Below are 17780 nucleotides of genomic sequence, written 5' to 3'. Positions count from 1 at the left end.
GCCCAGCGCCCGCGTCACAACATCAGCAGCAGTGCACGGCGGGATAGGTAGTCCCGGCGTGCTCCCGACCTCCCCCCCTCGAGACTACATCCCCCAGGAAGCACAGCGCGGGAGAGCCGCGTGAGCCCTTGCGTCAGCGGCGCCGGCAGCCAATCGCGGCTGGGCCGACGCGAGCGCCGCCCGCCGCCAATGTTGTTTTCGCTGAGTCGAGCGGCTGGTGTTGTTGGCGGTGCCGGCGCCATATTGGAAGGGACGAGGCGGCGTTTTTTTTTTGGCCCCCCCTCAGCCCCCCCCGCTCGCTCGCCCGCCGCCTCAGGAATAACGGAGCCCACCTCAGAGCGGGCCTCGCTGCCGACGCCGCCATGCTGTACCTAGAGGACTATCTGGAAAGTGAGTCTCCGCGGTGCGCGCGCGCGTGTGTAGAGGGAGGGGGGGCGCCAGGCCCGAGGGGAGGGGGGAGGGAGGGAGGACGGAGTGCGAGTCGGAGGCCCCGCCCACCGCTCCTCCCGCCCTCCGTGTCAGCTAACTCGCTCCTTCTCTCCGCCCCCCTCCCTCGCCAGTGATCGAACAACTTCCCATGGACCTCCGCGACAGGTTCACCGAGATGCGCGAGATGGACCTGCAGGTGCAGAGTACGTGAGTCAGCCCCGCCCCCCTCGCGCGTCACGCAGAGGGAGGAGGTGGAGCCGTTGGGTGTGAGCGACGCGCCAGCCGCCGAATAGGAAGTCGGCGAGCTCCCAAGTGCCCGCCCGCCGTGCAATGGAATTGGGGTTTTCTTCCTATCGATGCTGCAAAGCGGAAATCAGCCGGGCTTTATTCCAAGGGATGGGGGTGAAAGTGATCAAAGGTTTATTGGGGGGGGGGGGGCGAAGGAAGAGACTTATCCTGCTGAAGAGCTCCAGGATTTATAGACGGAATAATTTCCATTTATAGACGGAATAATTTCCATTTCGTGGAATGCTTTTTAGATTCTACCCGACCGAACCCAAGTATTCTGTGGCCTGATTGTGGGACTTTGGAGTGGAGGGACTGTTATTATAAAGAGCATCACAGAGCAGCGTAGGAAGGAGAGGGCAATGACCGCATGCCTCAGTAAGTGGCCCCGAGCCTCTTGGGCTTCCCGATCAGATGTTCGGCAGTTCGAATCCTCATTGATGGGGTGAGCTCCCATTGCTCTTTCCCAGCTCCTGCCAACCTAGCAGTTCTAAAGCACACCAGTGCAAGTAGATAAATAGGTACCGCTGCAGTGGGAAGCTAAATGGCGTTTCCATGTGCTCTGGTTTCCGTCACGGTGTTCTGTTATGCCACTAGCGGTTTAGTCATGCTGGCTAGATGACCCGGAAAGCTGTCTATGTGGACAAACTCTGGCTCCCTTGGCCTGAAGCAAGATGAGCACCACACTGCTTAGTCGCCTATGGGGTCCTTTACCTTTTTTTTTAACCTTTTACTTTCAAAACTTAAAAGGGATCCATGAATTAGATCTCTTGTCAGATGCTTACGTACACATGTAGTTTTCACGCAAGCTGCCTTTTACTTACTTCTGCTATACAGTAGTAAACCATTGTATAATTATACAAGACGAATGAATGTACATTCATGTTCTGTGTGTTTTAAGATGCAATGGATCAACTGGAACAAAGAGTAAATGAATTTTTTATGAATGCAAAGAAAAACAAGCCGGAATGGAGAGAAGAACAAATGACATCAATTAAAAAGGTAGGAATGAGGTAATATCTGGCCAAAAGAAATAATACAAAAACGAAACACCCCAAAGTAGGCTATTCAATCAGTTCTGATGCTACTACAAGTCTTACACAAACAATCTACTCAGAGCTTTTAAAGAGCTATGAATTCATAGAAGATTGTGGCTCCCGTTCTCTAAAAATGGAAAGCACAACTTGCAGTTTTTCTTCAGAGCCGATTTCTTGCTTCACCTGAAAATGGACAAGTGACTTGTACATAGTCCTAAAGGTTTAAAGTCATGTTGGTTGTACTGTTGAAAATCCAAAAGTCCCAAGTATGAGCAACATTCTTCAGTCTGATAGGAACTAAGCTTTATACCAACTCAGACCATTGATCTATATAGCTCAATATTGTCTGCACTGACTGGTAGCAGCAGCTCTACAGGCAAGTAGCAGCAGCTCTATGGACAAGTGACTTGTACATAGTCCTAAAGAAATAAATGCAGGTTTAAAGTCATGTTGGTTGTACTGTTTATTTGGAATATTAGTATCAAGAGCTTTTAGTATCGAATTACTATCAGGTATCAAGACACCAAAAGAAATAGCTGCGAAGAAATACTTGACTGGATTTCCAGCAGTATGAATCGTGGCCTTGAAAATCGGATTTGAAATGCCAAAAGTCCCAAGTATGAGCAACATCCTTCAGTCTGATAGGAACTAAGCTTTATACCAAGTCAGACCATTGATCTATATAGCTCAATATTGTCTGCCCTGACTGGTAGCAGCAGCTCTACAGGATTTCAGGCAGGAGAGATTCTCAGCCTTACCAGGAGATGGCAGGGATAGAACCTGTGACCTTCTGCAGGGAAAGCAGAAGCTCTAACAACTGAGCTATGGCCCTTCCTCTAAATTTTTCTCCCATGTTTCAAAATAGGGGAATGTGGTGAGTTAAAGCATAATATTAAACCATAAAATTAAATGATGTTCTCAACTATCATTTTGATAACTCCGTATTCAGCGACATTGTTAAATCATAAACATGCAAATGTTTGACCAAATGGTCAAAACGATCAGTATCCTGCATTTCGGACACAGGTGGCGCTGTGGGTTAAAGCCTCAGCGCCTAGGACTTGCTGATCGAAAGGTCGGTGGTTCGAATACCTGCTGCGGGGTGCGCTCCCGCTGCTCGGTCCCAGCGCCTGCCAACCTAGCAGTTCGAAAGCACCTCCGGGTGCAAGTAGATAAATAGGGACCGCTTACCAGTGGGAAGGTAAACGGCGTTTCCGTGTGCAGCTCTGGCTCGCCAGAGCAGCGATGTCACGCTGGCCACGTGACCCGGAAGTGTCTTCGGACAGCGCTGGCCCCTGGCCTCTTAAGTGAGATGGGCGCACAACCCCAGAGTCTGTCAAGACTGGCCCGTACGGGCAGGGGTACCTTTACCTTTACTATCCTGCATTTCATTTATTCACCTATCTTGAAACTGATTTTTCAAGAACTTGTGAACTTTGTTTATCTTCAGAGTGCTCATATATTATTGGTCATCCAAGTTCATTATTATTTTGTAGTACTAAAAATGATTTCTCAGTTTTTTACTTTTATTATTTTTCCCCAAACAGGATTACTATAAAGCCCTAGAAGACGCAGATGAAAAAGTACAGCTGGCCAATCAGATTTATGACTTAGTAAGTAAAATAACGAACTTGGCTACTGGACTTTTAATTTGCAGACTTTTAAAACGTTAACACTCATTCTTTTAACACTTCTTATAACATTTTTGTGTGTGTGAACGTTTAAAACTCTGCAACACTTTTAAAATGTGTCGGGGGGGGTTATTGGGTTGTTGTTTTTTTGATTGTGTATTTTGTGTATTTATGTTGTGATTATATCCTGTGTACTGCCCTGAGACCTGCGGGTATGGGGCGGTATACAAATTTAATAAATAAAAATAATAAATAATACAGTTGTACCTTGGATCCTGAATGCCTTGTGAGTCTTAATGTTTTGGCTCCTGAACGTCGCAAACCCAGAAGTGAGTGTTCCAGTTTGCAAACGTTCTTTGGAACCTGAATGTCTGGTGCGGCTTCTGCAGCTTCCGATTGGCTGTGGGAACTTCCTGCAACCAATAGGAAGTTGCAGCTTGGTTTTGGAAGTCGAATGGACTTCCCGAACTGATTCCATTCAACTTCCAAGGTACCACTGTAATGCATTTTTCTGCTTATAGCTTTTTTTAAAAAACCTTGGGCTAACTGGCTTGCATGTACACTTAAATGTTTTAAGGGCTGAAATAATAAAAATTATGACATGCAAAAGCAGTTCCATATACGAATCCATGAAGGCATTTGCAGAGCAATCCTAAGTGGAGCTGGGAAGGAGTGGAATGGCAGATGCATCAGTGCAAATCATGACATCTCATGCTAGCCAGGGCAGGATGTGGTTGGAGATTGGTGTTCCCTATACCAGCTCCAGGCTGAAATAGCTGAGGGGCCTGATAGTTAGGTCCAGGGCATCTGCAGGATCTAAAGCAGGGGTTGGCAAGGTTTTTCCTGCCTGGGCAGGTCAAGTCCTGCGGAGATCCTGTGCGCAATTTCTGGCGTCTGGGCATGTGCAGACGCGATTTCCGGCGCCACAGAAGTCCCTGCACCATGCTGGCTTAGCGCAGCTGGCGGTGACTCACCGAGCAGGCAGCTCGGTTCGGGTGTGGCTCGTGGGCCGGTTAAACTGCCCCCGTGGGCCACTTGCAGCACAAGAGCCGCAGTTGCCGACCCCTGCTCTAAAGCCACCAGTGCCCTGCCCCTAAAATGCCCCATGTTAGTACTTTCTGCTTGCTACCGCCCACTGAAAAATTTCTGGTGGTCGTTTTCTGCTTCCTGGAATGCAGCTGGGGCCTTGGTTGTGGCACAGCCCCTCTAGCAGTGCTCCTATCTACCAGCAGAGGCTGGTAGAGAGACACCTACTCACTGTCCTTAACTGCATCCTCCTCCCCTTCCCTGTCAGTGTTGTGGGATTAGGATTGCATTCTTAGTACTGTGACACAGGTGTTACTTTACCACCTGTCAGCTGGTGGCGGTAGAGCTCAAGCTTGCTTTCTGCAAACATCTGGTGCATGAGGAAGTTACACATGGGAAACTCCCTTGTGTATCCAGTCGAAAAGGCTTTGGGGTTTACCAATTTTCCTTTACCAGTGCACAGTTTAGAGTACACTAGAGTCTCCTGATTGTGCATTGGCAGCTGTGTGTGTGACAGGTGTGGGCATGGTTTGGGAGAAGCAGCCTTGCAGACCAAATGTGAGCCAAATTTGGCCTGTGAGCTGGATGCTCCCCAGCACTGCCTTAGGCAATCTCAAAGCCTTGAGTGCAAAATAGTGGGATTTGTGAATCTTTAATTGGCAGTCTATCATCTAATCTCTTTTAACAATTTTAAGAGGGGATGGTAGCTGTGGTTTGTGAAACCAGTTCAAAATTTTCTTGGGGTGTGGAACTACCGTATTTACACAGATCTGATGCACCATCGGATCTAATGCACACCTCAATTTTCAAAACCTTGAAACCAAAAAAGTATTTGCTGGAGAATGTAAATGTGGCATCAAATCCAATCCACACCTTAATTTTTGTGACGTAATTTGGCCAAAAAAGGTGAGCATTACATTTGAATAAATGTGATAGGTGGAACCCTACTTGTGTAGGGTTTAAATTCCAGCCATATGCTGGAGGCATTTGGGTGCCACATGTACTAGAAGGTTTCTGTAGCACAGTGCTCCGAAGGCTGTACACTATCTTACTTAATAAGTTTTGTTAATAGGAAAAGGTTTTTGACATGTACATGATTGATTAAATATTCTCAGCAGTACAATTTTAATACACATTCACACAAAAGGAAGGCTTGTTGAATTTTACTGTTCAATAGTTTTTTTTCAGTGTACAATATACACTTAAGTTTAGAGTAAGCCTCACTGAACTCAACAAGATTGATTTCTGATTAGAACCATATAGGATTTCATTGTTAGAGGTTTTTCTCAGCTTAATGTTTTCATGTCCAGGGATCCTTTTATACAGATTCTCATTTTTTTTAAAAAATACAGTATTGGTGTTTGCCACACTTCATATTAAGTTTTCGATTGTGTGAAGTAATAAACTGGATGAAAAATAGCCTGACATCTCAAAAAACATATGTTCTTAAATCAGGTAGACCGCCACTTGAGAAAATTGGACCAGGAATTAGCAAAATTTAAAATGGAACTTGAGGCGGATAACGCTGGGATTACAGAAATATTGGAAAGGCGTAAGTATGCCTGGTGGCCTTCTCCAGTCATTATGATTTTGCCAGCACATAACATCACACTCTGTTGCTGCTGCAGCAATAAAGGGTTTCCTTTTGTTTCTCATTTGTCAAAATGAATCATAACTAATAAAACTGGCTCATTTTTTTTTCTTGGGCCCCATCATAGTAGCATGAGCAAGAGGAGAATCTATGGTCTAATAGATCCTTTATGCTGCTTTTTAGTTTGTTTCCTGAACATTTCACAGGATACCCATTTGAAGCTTCATTGCAAGCCATCTTTAAATATTGTCTTACCTGTGTGCATCAAGAATTAAATTGTCTTGGGTCCTGAAGAAAGTCTTATCTGTTGCTTCTCTGTGCGTTCATATTGGTAGGACAGAGTGTAAAAACCTCAGGCTTTGGCGCCATCTGTGGCTTTCCATCTGCACAGGTCGCACCGCTCACCAGTCCTGCTTCGTGCTCTTCTTGAGTGTTTCTCCTGATGTGCCCTTGAACTGTGATCGTTCCCTTTGCTTGCTTGTATTGAAAGAAGTGTGTGTGACCTTTGTGTGGCTGGAATGTTGTACAGATGTAAAGCGTCACATCTGTTGCTCTGCCACTTTTGCCTCTGTCGCAGCCCACCAATGGCATGCAGCACCCTGAAAGAATGTGGATTTTGGACCTCAAAAGCCCCTGCGATAGGGTTGTTCTCTTCAGAACTCAAGAGGCTATTGGCTTGAATGTGGCAAATTAATGTGGCAAACCAGGCTAGAGAACAAAAAACCTCTCTGCTTAATTTCATAGCGCTAGCTTCTTCTGATGAAAATGCAATGTGCAGTATTTTAAGGATGGTGTCAAATAACAAAACTTTCTAAGTTGTAATAACTATATTTCATTCTTAAACACTCTTTCCAATAGGTTCTTTGGAACTGGATACACCATCACAGCCACTGAACAATCACCACGCTCATTCACACACCCCAGTAGAAAGTAAGTTGAACGTTGCAACCTTTGCTTTTGCTTTGGTGTGAAGAAGAACAATACAACAGGCAGAAATTCAGCAGGTTGTGCTCTTCAAGTATAGAAATATAATATGGAGAAAGCTTTGATCTGTGATCTCTCTCAAATTTTGTATTATGCCATGTGCACCCACAGCATTCTTACAAAATTCAACATGTGCTCACTGGTCCAAAAGGTTTGGTGACCCATATCTGTGGAAAAGAGCTCCTGGACTGAAATGTGATGGTGCTTTTCATGATGTGTGTTCGTGTGTGTGGTTTTTTCCTTCTGTAGTGATAAGCCCTTTGCACAAAGCGCCAAGTTTGACTTTTGGATTAATAGAGTGTGTTTTGTTTGTTCGTATAGAACGGAAGCATAATCCCTCATCTCACCATGCAGCGGCAGATCATGTCCCTGAAAAGAAGTTTAAGTCTGAAGCTCTTCTGTCAACTCTCACTTCAGATGCCTCTAAAGAAAATACACCAGGTAATTACAATGTCAGGTGTAAGTGAAGGTTTAAGCATACAAATGGAGGATATTCTCTTTCCTGACCTATTAATGGGATTGCTCCCACAGGCTGTTTTTCAGAGAGGCAGGTACAATCTATTTTTAAACAGGGCTGCTAAGACTCCTGTATGTGGATCCCTAATAAAATTGTTACTGGTGGAGGACAGAAGCAAGGCAAGGACAAGGAATTTATCCCTCCTTTAATCTTACAACCCATGCTTGCAACAGCAGCTTTCTAGTCCTTGTGATGGTGTTTCTTTGTTTTTGCAGGGTGGGGGGGATCACTCACCTTTCCCCAGCCTTTCACTGGGCTCAGAGGATGGAAGTGGCAAGATTCATTCAGTCCCCAATTGAAAATACTTCCTCCCTGTATCCTGCCCATCTCAGGAGTGGTGAGGGCGATAAATTTAGCTGAGAGAGTTTACTGTGGAGAAGAACTACTGTTGGAAGGTGGAGGGGGGTTGGAATTTGGACTCTGTGTTCCCATTCCTTTATCCACCTCTTCTCGGTTATTTATTATTATTATTATCATTCAGGACCTTCTCTCATTATATACTTTCCTCACCCATCCTTCCATTGCCTTTTTCCATCCTCTAGGCCATATTTACCAGCTTCGCACACCTGTCAGCTTTGCCCACCAGGGTGGGGGAGATAAAGATCTGTCTCGCCATAAAAGGTTCCCTACCGCTGGATTTTTTTAAAAAACAAAAAACAGAAGAGGCAACAGGAGGACAGGATGGAGTGGTGTGTTTTCAGCATTTAATGGGAACTGTATAACAATGATGCCCGATGCACCTTGTCAGGATAAAGTTCCATAGAAGCTCTACTTCTGATCTTGTAACACCCAAGAAGTAGGGATGGAGGCAGTCGTTCAAATATTTAGGGCCCAAGTTGATTAAGGCTTTACACATTAGCCCTGGGGCAAGAGAGCAAACAAAGATAGGAATGTCTGAAGAGTAGAGCAGGGCCAAGTTGTTTTACAGAACATTATATTCTGTTATTCTTTTTGTCCATTAACAAAGTGGCTGACTTTCACTAGTAGACACAGCTGGTTTTCAGCTTTCTGAAATTTAAATCTACTTTTAGTTTTCACTTTGGACTATATAAATATGTTCCCTTTGTTCATCAAGGGTGTCGAAACAGTAATTCATCATCCTCATCCAACAGTGCATATAATGCAAATTCTTCTCAGCCATTGGCATCGTATAACCTGGGCTCATTATCTTCAGGAGCTGGAGCTGGTGCTATTACCATGGCAGCAGCTCAGGCAGTGCAAGCCACAGCACAGGTAAGAAATTCAAAATACATTGTTTAAAGTACCTGCAGTCTGAGTTGGACAACTTTTATTTAGTTTAAATTGGTATCGGGCCTAGAATCCATAGATTTTAGAAACTGAATTTTTATGGGACTAGTTTATACAGAAAAGGAGGCAGTTGTTTTTACATAGTGCATCCTAAAAACTCCTCCGAGCATATTGAACTTGCACGTGTTTAATAAGGTTTGCTGTGTGATCCTGCGCGTACCTGTACAGAAGTATGCTCTGCTGAGTTCAGTAGGACTTACTCCAAGATTTAGAATTCAAGCATTCAGCCTCAGTCCTGTGCACACTTACTTAAGCGTAAGTCACATTGAAATAGGCTTGGTTTCTTGGTTTCTTAGAGCTTGGTTTCTTAGAGCATGTGGGTAATTACGATCAAGCCATAATTTCTTGTTAAGTGTTGGAAATGTGAGTCTACTCTTTTAAATGCAACAGATAGTTCAAAGCATGCTTTAAATGTTTACTAGCAACGGCATACTATATTAATATGGCTGCTTTTCTTTTAGATGAAGGAAGGAAGGAGAACGTCTAGCCTAAAAGCGAGTTATGAAGCCTTTAAGAACAATGACTTCCAACTTGGAAGAGAATTTTCATTATCCAGGGATACCGCTGGGTACTCATCATCCGCCTTGGCATCTACATTATCTCAGACTTTGAGTTCATCAACCACAGATTCACGGAGTGGTCGAAAAAGCAAGTAGGTTCATGAAAAATGGTTGCTTCCCTTCGGCTGGGCTCTCTCAAGAATTTGGAGAAATTATTTGTTATTAGTAGTGTTCACAAAGGGACGCGGGTGGCGCTGTGGGTAAAACCTCAGTGCCTAGGACTTGCTGATCGTAAGGTCGGCGGTTCGAATCCCCGCGGCGGGGTGAGCTCCCGTCGTTCGGTCCCAGCTCCTGCCCACCTAGCAGTTCGAAAGCACCCCTAAGCGCAAGTAGATAAATAGGTACCGCTTACTTAGCGGGAAGGTAAACAGCGTTCCGTGTGCGGCGCTGGTGCTGGCTCACCAGTGCAGCCTTGTCACACTGGCCACGTGACCCAGAACTGTCTTCGGACAACGCCGGCTCCCGGCCTCTAGAGCGAGATGAGTGCGCAAACCCTAGAGTCGGTCACGACTGGCCCGTACGGGCAGGGGTACCTTTACCTTTACCTTTTAGTGTTCACAGTTTTTAATAGAAACTCAGAATTTTGAACTGGCAATCTCATTTTGTTTCATTCCCTGATCCTTTCAGATGATTTCAAACTCTACATTTAAAAAGTTTAAATGTATTCCCTCATGTTTTTATGCACAGATGTCATCATGCATACACAACAGTCTAATTTTTAAAAGGTTCTTAGTAACATAAGACCTGTACTAAGAATAGAAGTATACATAATTACCCAGGTGATAGTCTCTTCTCTTTCCTTCCATATGTCAGTTGACCCAGCCGCTTCTTTCTCTCTTTGACTCTTACTGAGGGGTGCCTACTTGCTCTTGAACGCTAGAAGAAATGAATGCTAAATCAAAAATATATAAAAGTAGCCATCCACACATTGATTTATAGAACTTACAAACACAGGATAAAAGCTCCATAGAAAATCAACAAGGTCCGGAATAGTACTGAGGCCCCATTGTGGTTATGAAATGTGAATTTACCCTCTGTATAAACCATCAGTACTGTTGAAACAGTGAAAGGAAGAACATGATGAGCCAGTACAGAAAAAGCATGTCTACTCCTAAGCGAAATAATGTAATACTCAAGTTGTTGCTGTCTGTCAGGGCAGGAACACTTGCTTATACCATTTCTAATCTCAAAAATCCTCATTATATTTTGTCAATTTAAGGGTGTGGTTTTGTCAACTTGATGGAAAGTAAATGGAGAACACACTGAATATGTCTTTATTTTTCAGAAACAATAACAAATCTTCAAATCAACAATCGTCGTCATCTTCCTCGTCTTCCTCCTTGTCATCTTGTTCCTCATCCTCAGCTCTAGCACAGGAACTGTCTCAACAAACAGCAGTAATACCAGAGTCCGAATCTAATAGCCAAGTTGATTGGACCTATGATCCAAATGAGCCACGTTACTGCATTTGTAATCAGGTATATTTTGTTAAAATATGATGTTATGCAGAATACCCGGTAGAAAGTTTCCGTTTTTATAGGATAGTTTAGTTGGCTCGTTGATCTTGGTTCATTTACTGAGAATCGACCACATCTGGTAGCAGGTACTAAGAGATAAACTATACAACTTTCAATGATTGCACTTTAAAGACAATATAGTGCTTTAGACTGCACGTTATTTTGACTAGTCTGTAAAGCTAGATAGTTGTGATCAAAATCTGTTGATATATGCAGAATGCTAAGTTTTGTTTTAAATCAGCTTATTTTCACAGTATTGTGGCTTCAGTTAAAATTGTGGAAAATGCATGGATACTGCTAAGGTACCTTTAGGGCTTTAGATTGGAGTTCTCAGTACTGATTTCTGCCCTGTGTTTGTCTTTCTGTTACTCGTGATTCCCAGCCACTTCCTTATAACTTGGTGCATCTACAGCTCTTGCATTATTTGTGTCCTCCTTCCCATTCAATGCCCCAGTACCTGCAAGTTTTTCATTTCAAAGTGTGCCATGCACAAAACACTGTGTAAATTTATATAACGTTTCTGACCATGAAACTTTGCTTTTGTCACTGCAGCATTTGTATAGCGAGGAAGCCTTGACATTTCCTTTTCCACATAAAAACACCCAAAGGTCAAGATTTATGAGGAATGTTAAAGCATTTTCTCTGGAAGTGATAACATTTATAAAAAGGTTACAAAATCTTAGCAGTGTACAAATATGAAAAACAAAAGATAGGCCCAGCTTCAGACTTACAATCCAATGAGACAAGAATTAAGGGGGGGGTTGACTGGGCGATATATCAACATATTGCCCAGGACCGGTATGTTGGGGGACACCACAATGACAACTTCACTCAGGGGTATATCGCTGGTGAAACCATCACCGCTCTTGAGTCCCTCTGCCTCCAGCGCGCTGAAGGAGAAACACTAGCCAGGAGTGGCAGCGGTATGCCGCTGGTGAAACCACCATTGCACTCTCCGCCAGCAGAGGGAGAATCAAGCTGATGTGCTGATACAGCTTGTTCCTCCCTCCACTTCTTTAAACCACCTGGCTGAGGAACAGGCTGCTGTCCTCCCCTTAGCAAATCAGTTTTACTGAGTCCCCGACCCGCGGCAGCATCGGGATGGGGGCTCCGTTAAAGTGCTCCTCCCAAGCTCTGAGAGCCCCAACACCGCCCCTGCTTGCACTCAAGTAGGAACGGGATCGGGGCTGCAGCCTTGCTTGGCTACCGTCTGGCTGCCTTCGTCTGGGATGGTGTGCTGTGTCTTTCCTCCCAGAAAGGCAGCTAGGCGGTGTAGGGACTCGACACTGGCTCCCAGTACGTTTCCGAGCACAATTCCAAGTGTTGGTGCTGACCTTTAAAGCCCTAAACGGCCTCGGTCCAGTATACCTGAAGGAGCGTCTCCACCTCCATCGTTCTGCCCGGACACTGAGGTCCAGCGCTGAGGGCCTTCTGGCGGTTCCCTCGCTGCGAGAAGCCAAGTTACAGGGAACTAGGCAGAGGGCCTTCTCGGTAGTGGCACCCGCCCTGTGGAACGCCCTCCCACCAGATGTCAAAGAGAAAAATAACTACCAAACTTTAAGAAGACATCTGAAGGCAGCCCTGTTTAGGGAAGCTTTTAATGTTTATTTAATAGGTTGTTGTATTTTAATGTTTTGTTGGAAGCCACCCAGAGTGGCTGGGGAAACCCAGCCAGATGGGTGGGGTATAAATAATAAATTATTATTATTATTATTATTGATGCCTAACATGCTGCATGTGCTTCGCTATGACTGCCTGGTCCGTCTTCGGGGAGTAGGGGGCGAGCAGGCAAAGTAGCTTACCCACCCCCTACGCCAGTGAAGGCGGGCGCAGCCTGGCCAAGGACCCCCAAGGTCCTTGCTGCTCGAGAGCAAGTGGTAGGGACACTGGGTCTGGTTCCACTGGGGTCAGGAGCTCTCCTGCTCCCAGCAGAACCTGGCCAAGGAGGCCTGGGTCCCCTGCTGGGTGTGCAAGCAGCAGGGGACTTGGGGCTCGCTCAGCTGGGAGCAGGAGCCTTTCTGGCCCCCGGCTGAGGGCCAGCTGTATTGGCCGCAGCCTGCAAGGCCCTGAGTGAAAGCACATCAGCTCCCATGGTGAGAGCTTGCAGCGGTTTTACCCAGCATCTCACCAGCTGGGGGCCAATGCAGCTTTTTACAACAATCCTTTTTTTGGACAATATTAACGTTTTAAAAAGTCTAAACGTAATGGAAGACATTTTAATGCTTTTAGAATAACTACTTAATTTGGGGGATAGTAATGCAGAACTGCTTCAGGTAATGACTCGGGTAATGGAGTCAGCTGTTTAAACTTTAGTATTACTGTCGCTTCATTATTCAGCCATTCTTTTATGTGCGCTAAGCTCTTCAGCATTGATCTCTCCTGGTGACTTGCTTATAGGAAAAGGAAGAGTTTAGTTACTACCCCTTTCCCAGAAGTCAGGTTTACTCTGTAGTAATGTAGTCCAGCTTGGATCATCCTTTGGATTAGGTCACAGAAAGGTCCTCTGCTGAGAGCAAACCACCCTGAAATCAGGACTGTTTGTACATACAGTCATACCCTGGGTTACGAACGCTGCGGGTTGTGCGTTTTTGGGTTGTGGATTGCGCCGAACCCAGAAGTACTGGAACAGCTTACTTCTGGGTTTCAGCACATGCGCAGATACAAAAAATGACGTCATGCACAGAAGCACCGAATCGCATCACGCACGTGCGCAGACGCGGCACTGCGGGTTGCGAACGTGCCTCCTGCACGGATCACTTTCGCAAACCGAGGTATGACTGTTTACTGTTCAATGCTAATTTCACCTAAAGCAGGTGAGCACAGCCAGCCTTACAGATTAGGGTATTTAGATTTTCACCTGAAAACACACAATACAAATTTTCAGTTAAAATGAAAGGCAGCTTTTCTACATAGAATGTTCAAGCTGTGAAAATAATGGAAGCGACTTTACCTCCCTGTGCTTTAAAGTATTTTTTTTAATAAAGATCAGGCCGTCCTAATCTTTTGTAAAAGTAAAAAATAAAATAATTTATCCAAGCATTTAAAGAAATGATTGCCAAAACAAGTGTAAAACTGATGCCTTACTTACATTTGATCAACTAGAAAAATCACACCCTTCTTGGATGTCTAAGGGAGTCTAAAATAATGCAAAAATGGAAAAGCGAATGCATAACATGAATGTTTCCAAGATGTACAAGTTTGGCATATTATTCCATTTAGGGCCTTGCAACAATAACTCTGATGTGAAAAACAATCTGGCCATGGAATACATTAATGCTTTCTTAATTTGTGTATATTGTATTCTTTCATAGGTGTCCTATGGTGAAATGGTGGGCTGTGATAACCAGGATGTAAGTATTAAAAAAGGGTGCAGGAGCTATTACACACACACACACACACACACACACACACCTCTCTCTCTCTCTCTCTCTCTCTCTCTCTCTCTCTCTCTCTCTCTCCCCCTTTCCCCCAGAACTAGGCTATGCAGTTTTCCATTTAAAAGCAGAATTTTGAGCCATCTTCCAAAGGAAGATTACACCTGTCCATGAACACCAAGGCATTACTCTTTCCCGCAGCAGTTATTCATGGTGTAGATGAGGATAGATAGTTGCTTTGAGTGTGGGGACTGGTTTTAGACAGGGAACTACTAGCTTAGTATGTACGTCTGAAGCTAACCAAAAGAGGGCAGGTAGTTTTTGCTTCTGTACCTTTCCAAATATTCCCAAAGAATAGGTATTAAAACCAGTAATTCTGTTTTCTTTCTGTACAACAAAGCAAAGCTACCGATATCTGCCTAAACCTATACCGTGTCAAAAGACCCTGTTTGGTGTTTTGTCGTGTCCACTTTTAGGAACCAATCGGTATGTCTTTCTGATTGCCTTACAGTGCCCTATCGAGTGGTTCCATTATGGCTGTGTCGGATTGACAGAAGCACCAAAGGGAAAATGGTACTGCCCACAGTGTACCGCTGCAATGAAGAGAAGAGGCAATAGGCATAAATAAATGTCCTGCTCGCTTTGCTTCAATTAAAAATACGTGCTATGCTGCGGGGAAAGGGGAGGGAAATGCTTCTTTGGAACCAGTCAAAGGAGGATGGATTTAGCTGTCATAAAATGTCGACTTCTTAATTTTGCTAGTTGTGTTTTAATATTGTACTTAAATTATTTATGCACCGCGGTTGTGCTATAAATACTTTTTCCAGTTAGCCATGGATTTTGTTCCAGTGGCAGACATATGCAGACATTTGTACTCCCTTAACCATTTTCTCTAAGCGGTGGGCATTCTACAACAATTCAGCCTTCAAATAATTCCAGCAAATTTAAGATTTTGAATGGTTTTATATTTAGCTGGCATTCTACTGCATGTTCTGTACTCGAGAGCTGTTAATGTGGGATTTTGTGTATATAAGTGTTGCAGAAAGAACGTTAAGAGAATGGATTTTTTTCCAGACGCCTTTATAGCTTTGTTTCTTGTTGAAACTGAATTCAGCAGGCTGAAGAAAATGGTTCTCACTGGGCTGGTGTCCTCTAGAGTACTTGGTAAATAAAAACAGACTCTTGTACACTTTAAAACAAAAATTGTACCACTAGTCTTTATATGTTTTGGGGCCATTCAGGGCACAGGTCATAAAAAAGGGTGTTAAAGTGATAAACCTTTTATACCAAATGTGTTTATTTTTTTGTGCAAGTGATCCTTTAAATTGAAACTGTATTAGGTGTTAAAATTAAAAGGAAAAAAAAATCAAACGCTAGTATTAATGCTTGGCATACTTTATCAGAAAAGTACAGTAAAACATTTCATGGAGGCTTTCATAATATGCTGTCTAACTGGAGGATTTTAAATAGTTTTTATTTTTTAAGAAAATATATAAATAAAAGGTTTCCATCTCTGACATACTAAGTACTATGCCTGTTGTGTTGTTGTTTTCACTGCCAGAAATTACTCATTTAATAATACCAGGTGGATTTAAGCGGAAAATTTAAAAATGAAAGTAGTCCCATACAACTGAAATTTGATACATTGCAGTTACTCTTAAGAGATGCACATCTATATTTAAATGAAAATGTGTTGCATATTTCAAGATCATGTTGGACTATGCTCAACTCACACTTAAGACATGGCAGAAATAATGTTATGCAAAATTCATTCAACCTGTCTTGAAGTGTTTTAATACTAGGGTGACATCCTCTGGCTTGCACAAGAGAAATCCGCTTGTGCCACAGTTTCTCCTTTCCCTCCTGTACATCTCCAAAATCTGTTTTGGAGGTTCCTCAACCCTCCAAAGCAAGGGGGGAGAAAGGGGGGAAGAGAAAATTGTTACATGCACATGCGATGTGTTTAGAAATAGGACATGATCAGTTTAAGTGCTTTCTTGGTTGGAAAGACGGTCTAGAAATTTAAAATAAAAAAGAGCTAACGAATAAACCTAACGGTATCCTTTTAGAGCTGTTAGAACAAATAACCATTGCCCCTCTATATTTCAGGGCAGTTTCATAACATCCATACCTTATATTTTATAACGAAATAGTGTGCAAAATAATTCAAATAAAAGTAGTTTTGCACAACTACATTAGCCTAAACCTGACTATTCTGCTTCCCAAACTTGGAATTTATAAGTTTGTGTAACCCAAAATGTGTAATTAATGGACAAAATTGTGCTGCATCTTGAATTCAAAGTGACCAGGATTACCTGCTGAAAGTTTAACAAAGTCGTGCTGGCTGCTCATCTGCCTTGATTTCTGCCCCAAAAGGCGAATTGTAGGAGAGAAAAAGATTCAACCCGATATCCCACCATAGCTGTAAACTTACAGATTTGAAAATAAGGGACCAGCAGCCTCGAAAATAAGGGATCAGCAGCCAAAATAAGGGATTTTCGGTGCACAGGTATGTTCATCTTCTGAGCCCCTCCGAGCCAAAGGCAGAAAGCCCAGCCAACAGCCAAACAAAGCCTCAAGCGGTTGTTCCCACAGTGCAGCAACCCAGCAAAGGGGATGAAGCTAGGAAAACCACTGTCACCTCTCTGCTGGGAAGCACTGAGCAAAGGCGAGTCCCCAGGTAATGCGGCCTATTTGATCGGCACAAGGCATGCAAGCTCCATCCCCCAGTCGTTCTTAGACTCCTTATTGGGTGAGCAACGCAGCCAAGCAACACAGTTGGAGCCTCCCTCCTCCCTGGCTGGCAGGGAGGGAGGGAGAGGAGCTGCTTCCTTTGAAACCCGGGAAATTTAAGAGACATCATCAATAAGGGACAGCAGCAGGACACAGCGCTAGGATAAGGGATTTTCCCACCAAATAAGGGACGGTTGACAGCTATGCATCCCACCCTAATTTGCTCACTTGCCCACCTCATTCACAGGCTTCTGACTAGCACCATCCTCTGCATTCCCCAAAAACTGGGAAGAGTACTCTCAGCCAACTAAGCGTTGCATATTAAACATAATGATGTCATGACACCATCCCAAACCTAGTTCAGAATAAGGCAAATATTTCCCGGAATACACTTTCTTCCTATTTGCATCTTGGAAGTGGAGAGAGTCGCCCTTTTGGCTTAGTCCTCCAATTTAATGTTCTGTCTCCCTGCAAGTGATAGCATTAGCCGTTAAACACGGAATGCCTCCCTAGCTGCTAAGCTTCTCGGTCCATTGCCTCGCAGCTAGTTTTTATAGGGTATTCTGGAAAGCGATATGACCTGTGCACATCATTACGGCGTAGCAAGTGGAACCCAAAATTGGATTTGGCCTGCTGTCATCTCCGCTAGCAAATTGCTGTGTGTCCCTGAGGTAAGCTTTTACAAACAATTTCCCTCTTACATGTGAAAAATAGGGTTGCACTTTGCTTTGAAGTTGGGAAATTAAAGGTCTCTACACTACCCAGTGTTAAAGGTTATGATGGGATTG

The 17780-nt window shown here is 43.9% G+C and overlaps 1 protein-coding gene across 3 annotated transcripts; it reads left to right on the top strand.

Annotated features, from left to right (window-relative positions):
• The first annotated feature begins 227 nt into the window (after positions 1-227).
• ING3 (inhibitor of growth family member 3) lies at positions 228-15784 on the top strand. 3 transcript variants are annotated; one of them, XM_081929018.1, is made up of 12 exons: positions 228-390; positions 561-632; positions 1616-1716; positions 3299-3364; positions 5864-5960; positions 6858-6929; positions 7305-7424; positions 8675-8733; positions 9270-9460; positions 10654-10846; positions 14197-14235; positions 14771-15784. In XM_081929018.1, the coding sequence occupies exons 1-12, from the start codon at positions 363-365 to the stop codon at positions 14885-14887; spliced, it is 1155 nt and encodes a 384-aa protein (XP_081785144.1). In that variant the 5' UTR covers positions 228-362; the 3' UTR covers positions 14888-15784. The 3 variants fall into 3 exon arrangements, with proteins under 3 accessions (XP_081785144.1, XP_081785143.1, XP_081785145.1); XM_081929017.1 differs by having other exon boundaries at positions 8576-8733; XM_081929019.1 differs by lacking the exon at positions 228-390 and having other exon boundaries at positions 565-636; positions 8576-8733.
• Positions 15785-17780: the final 1996 nt, after the last annotated feature.

This window comes from Podarcis melisellensis (genome assembly GCF_964234715.1).
Source record: "Podarcis melisellensis genome assembly, chromosome: 10".
Classification (NCBI taxonomy): Eukaryota; Metazoa; Chordata; class Lepidosauria; order Squamata; family Lacertidae; genus Podarcis; species Podarcis melisellensis.
This window is presented reverse-complemented; position numbering and strand designations above follow the sequence as displayed.

Excerpts from the sequence above, each read along its gene's own strand:
- ING3 (XM_081929017.1), top strand. The coding sequence starts at position 363 with ATGCTGTACCTAGAGGACTATCTGGAAA. Across the intron at positions 391-560 it reads CCTAGAGGACTATCTGGAAA|TGATCGAACAACTTCCCATG; the intron begins GTGAGTCTCCGC and ends CTCCCTCGCCAG. Across the intron at positions 9,461-10,653 it reads CGGAGTGGTCGAAAAAGCAA|AAACAATAACAAATCTTCAA; the intron begins GTAGGTTCATGA and ends TTTATTTTTCAG.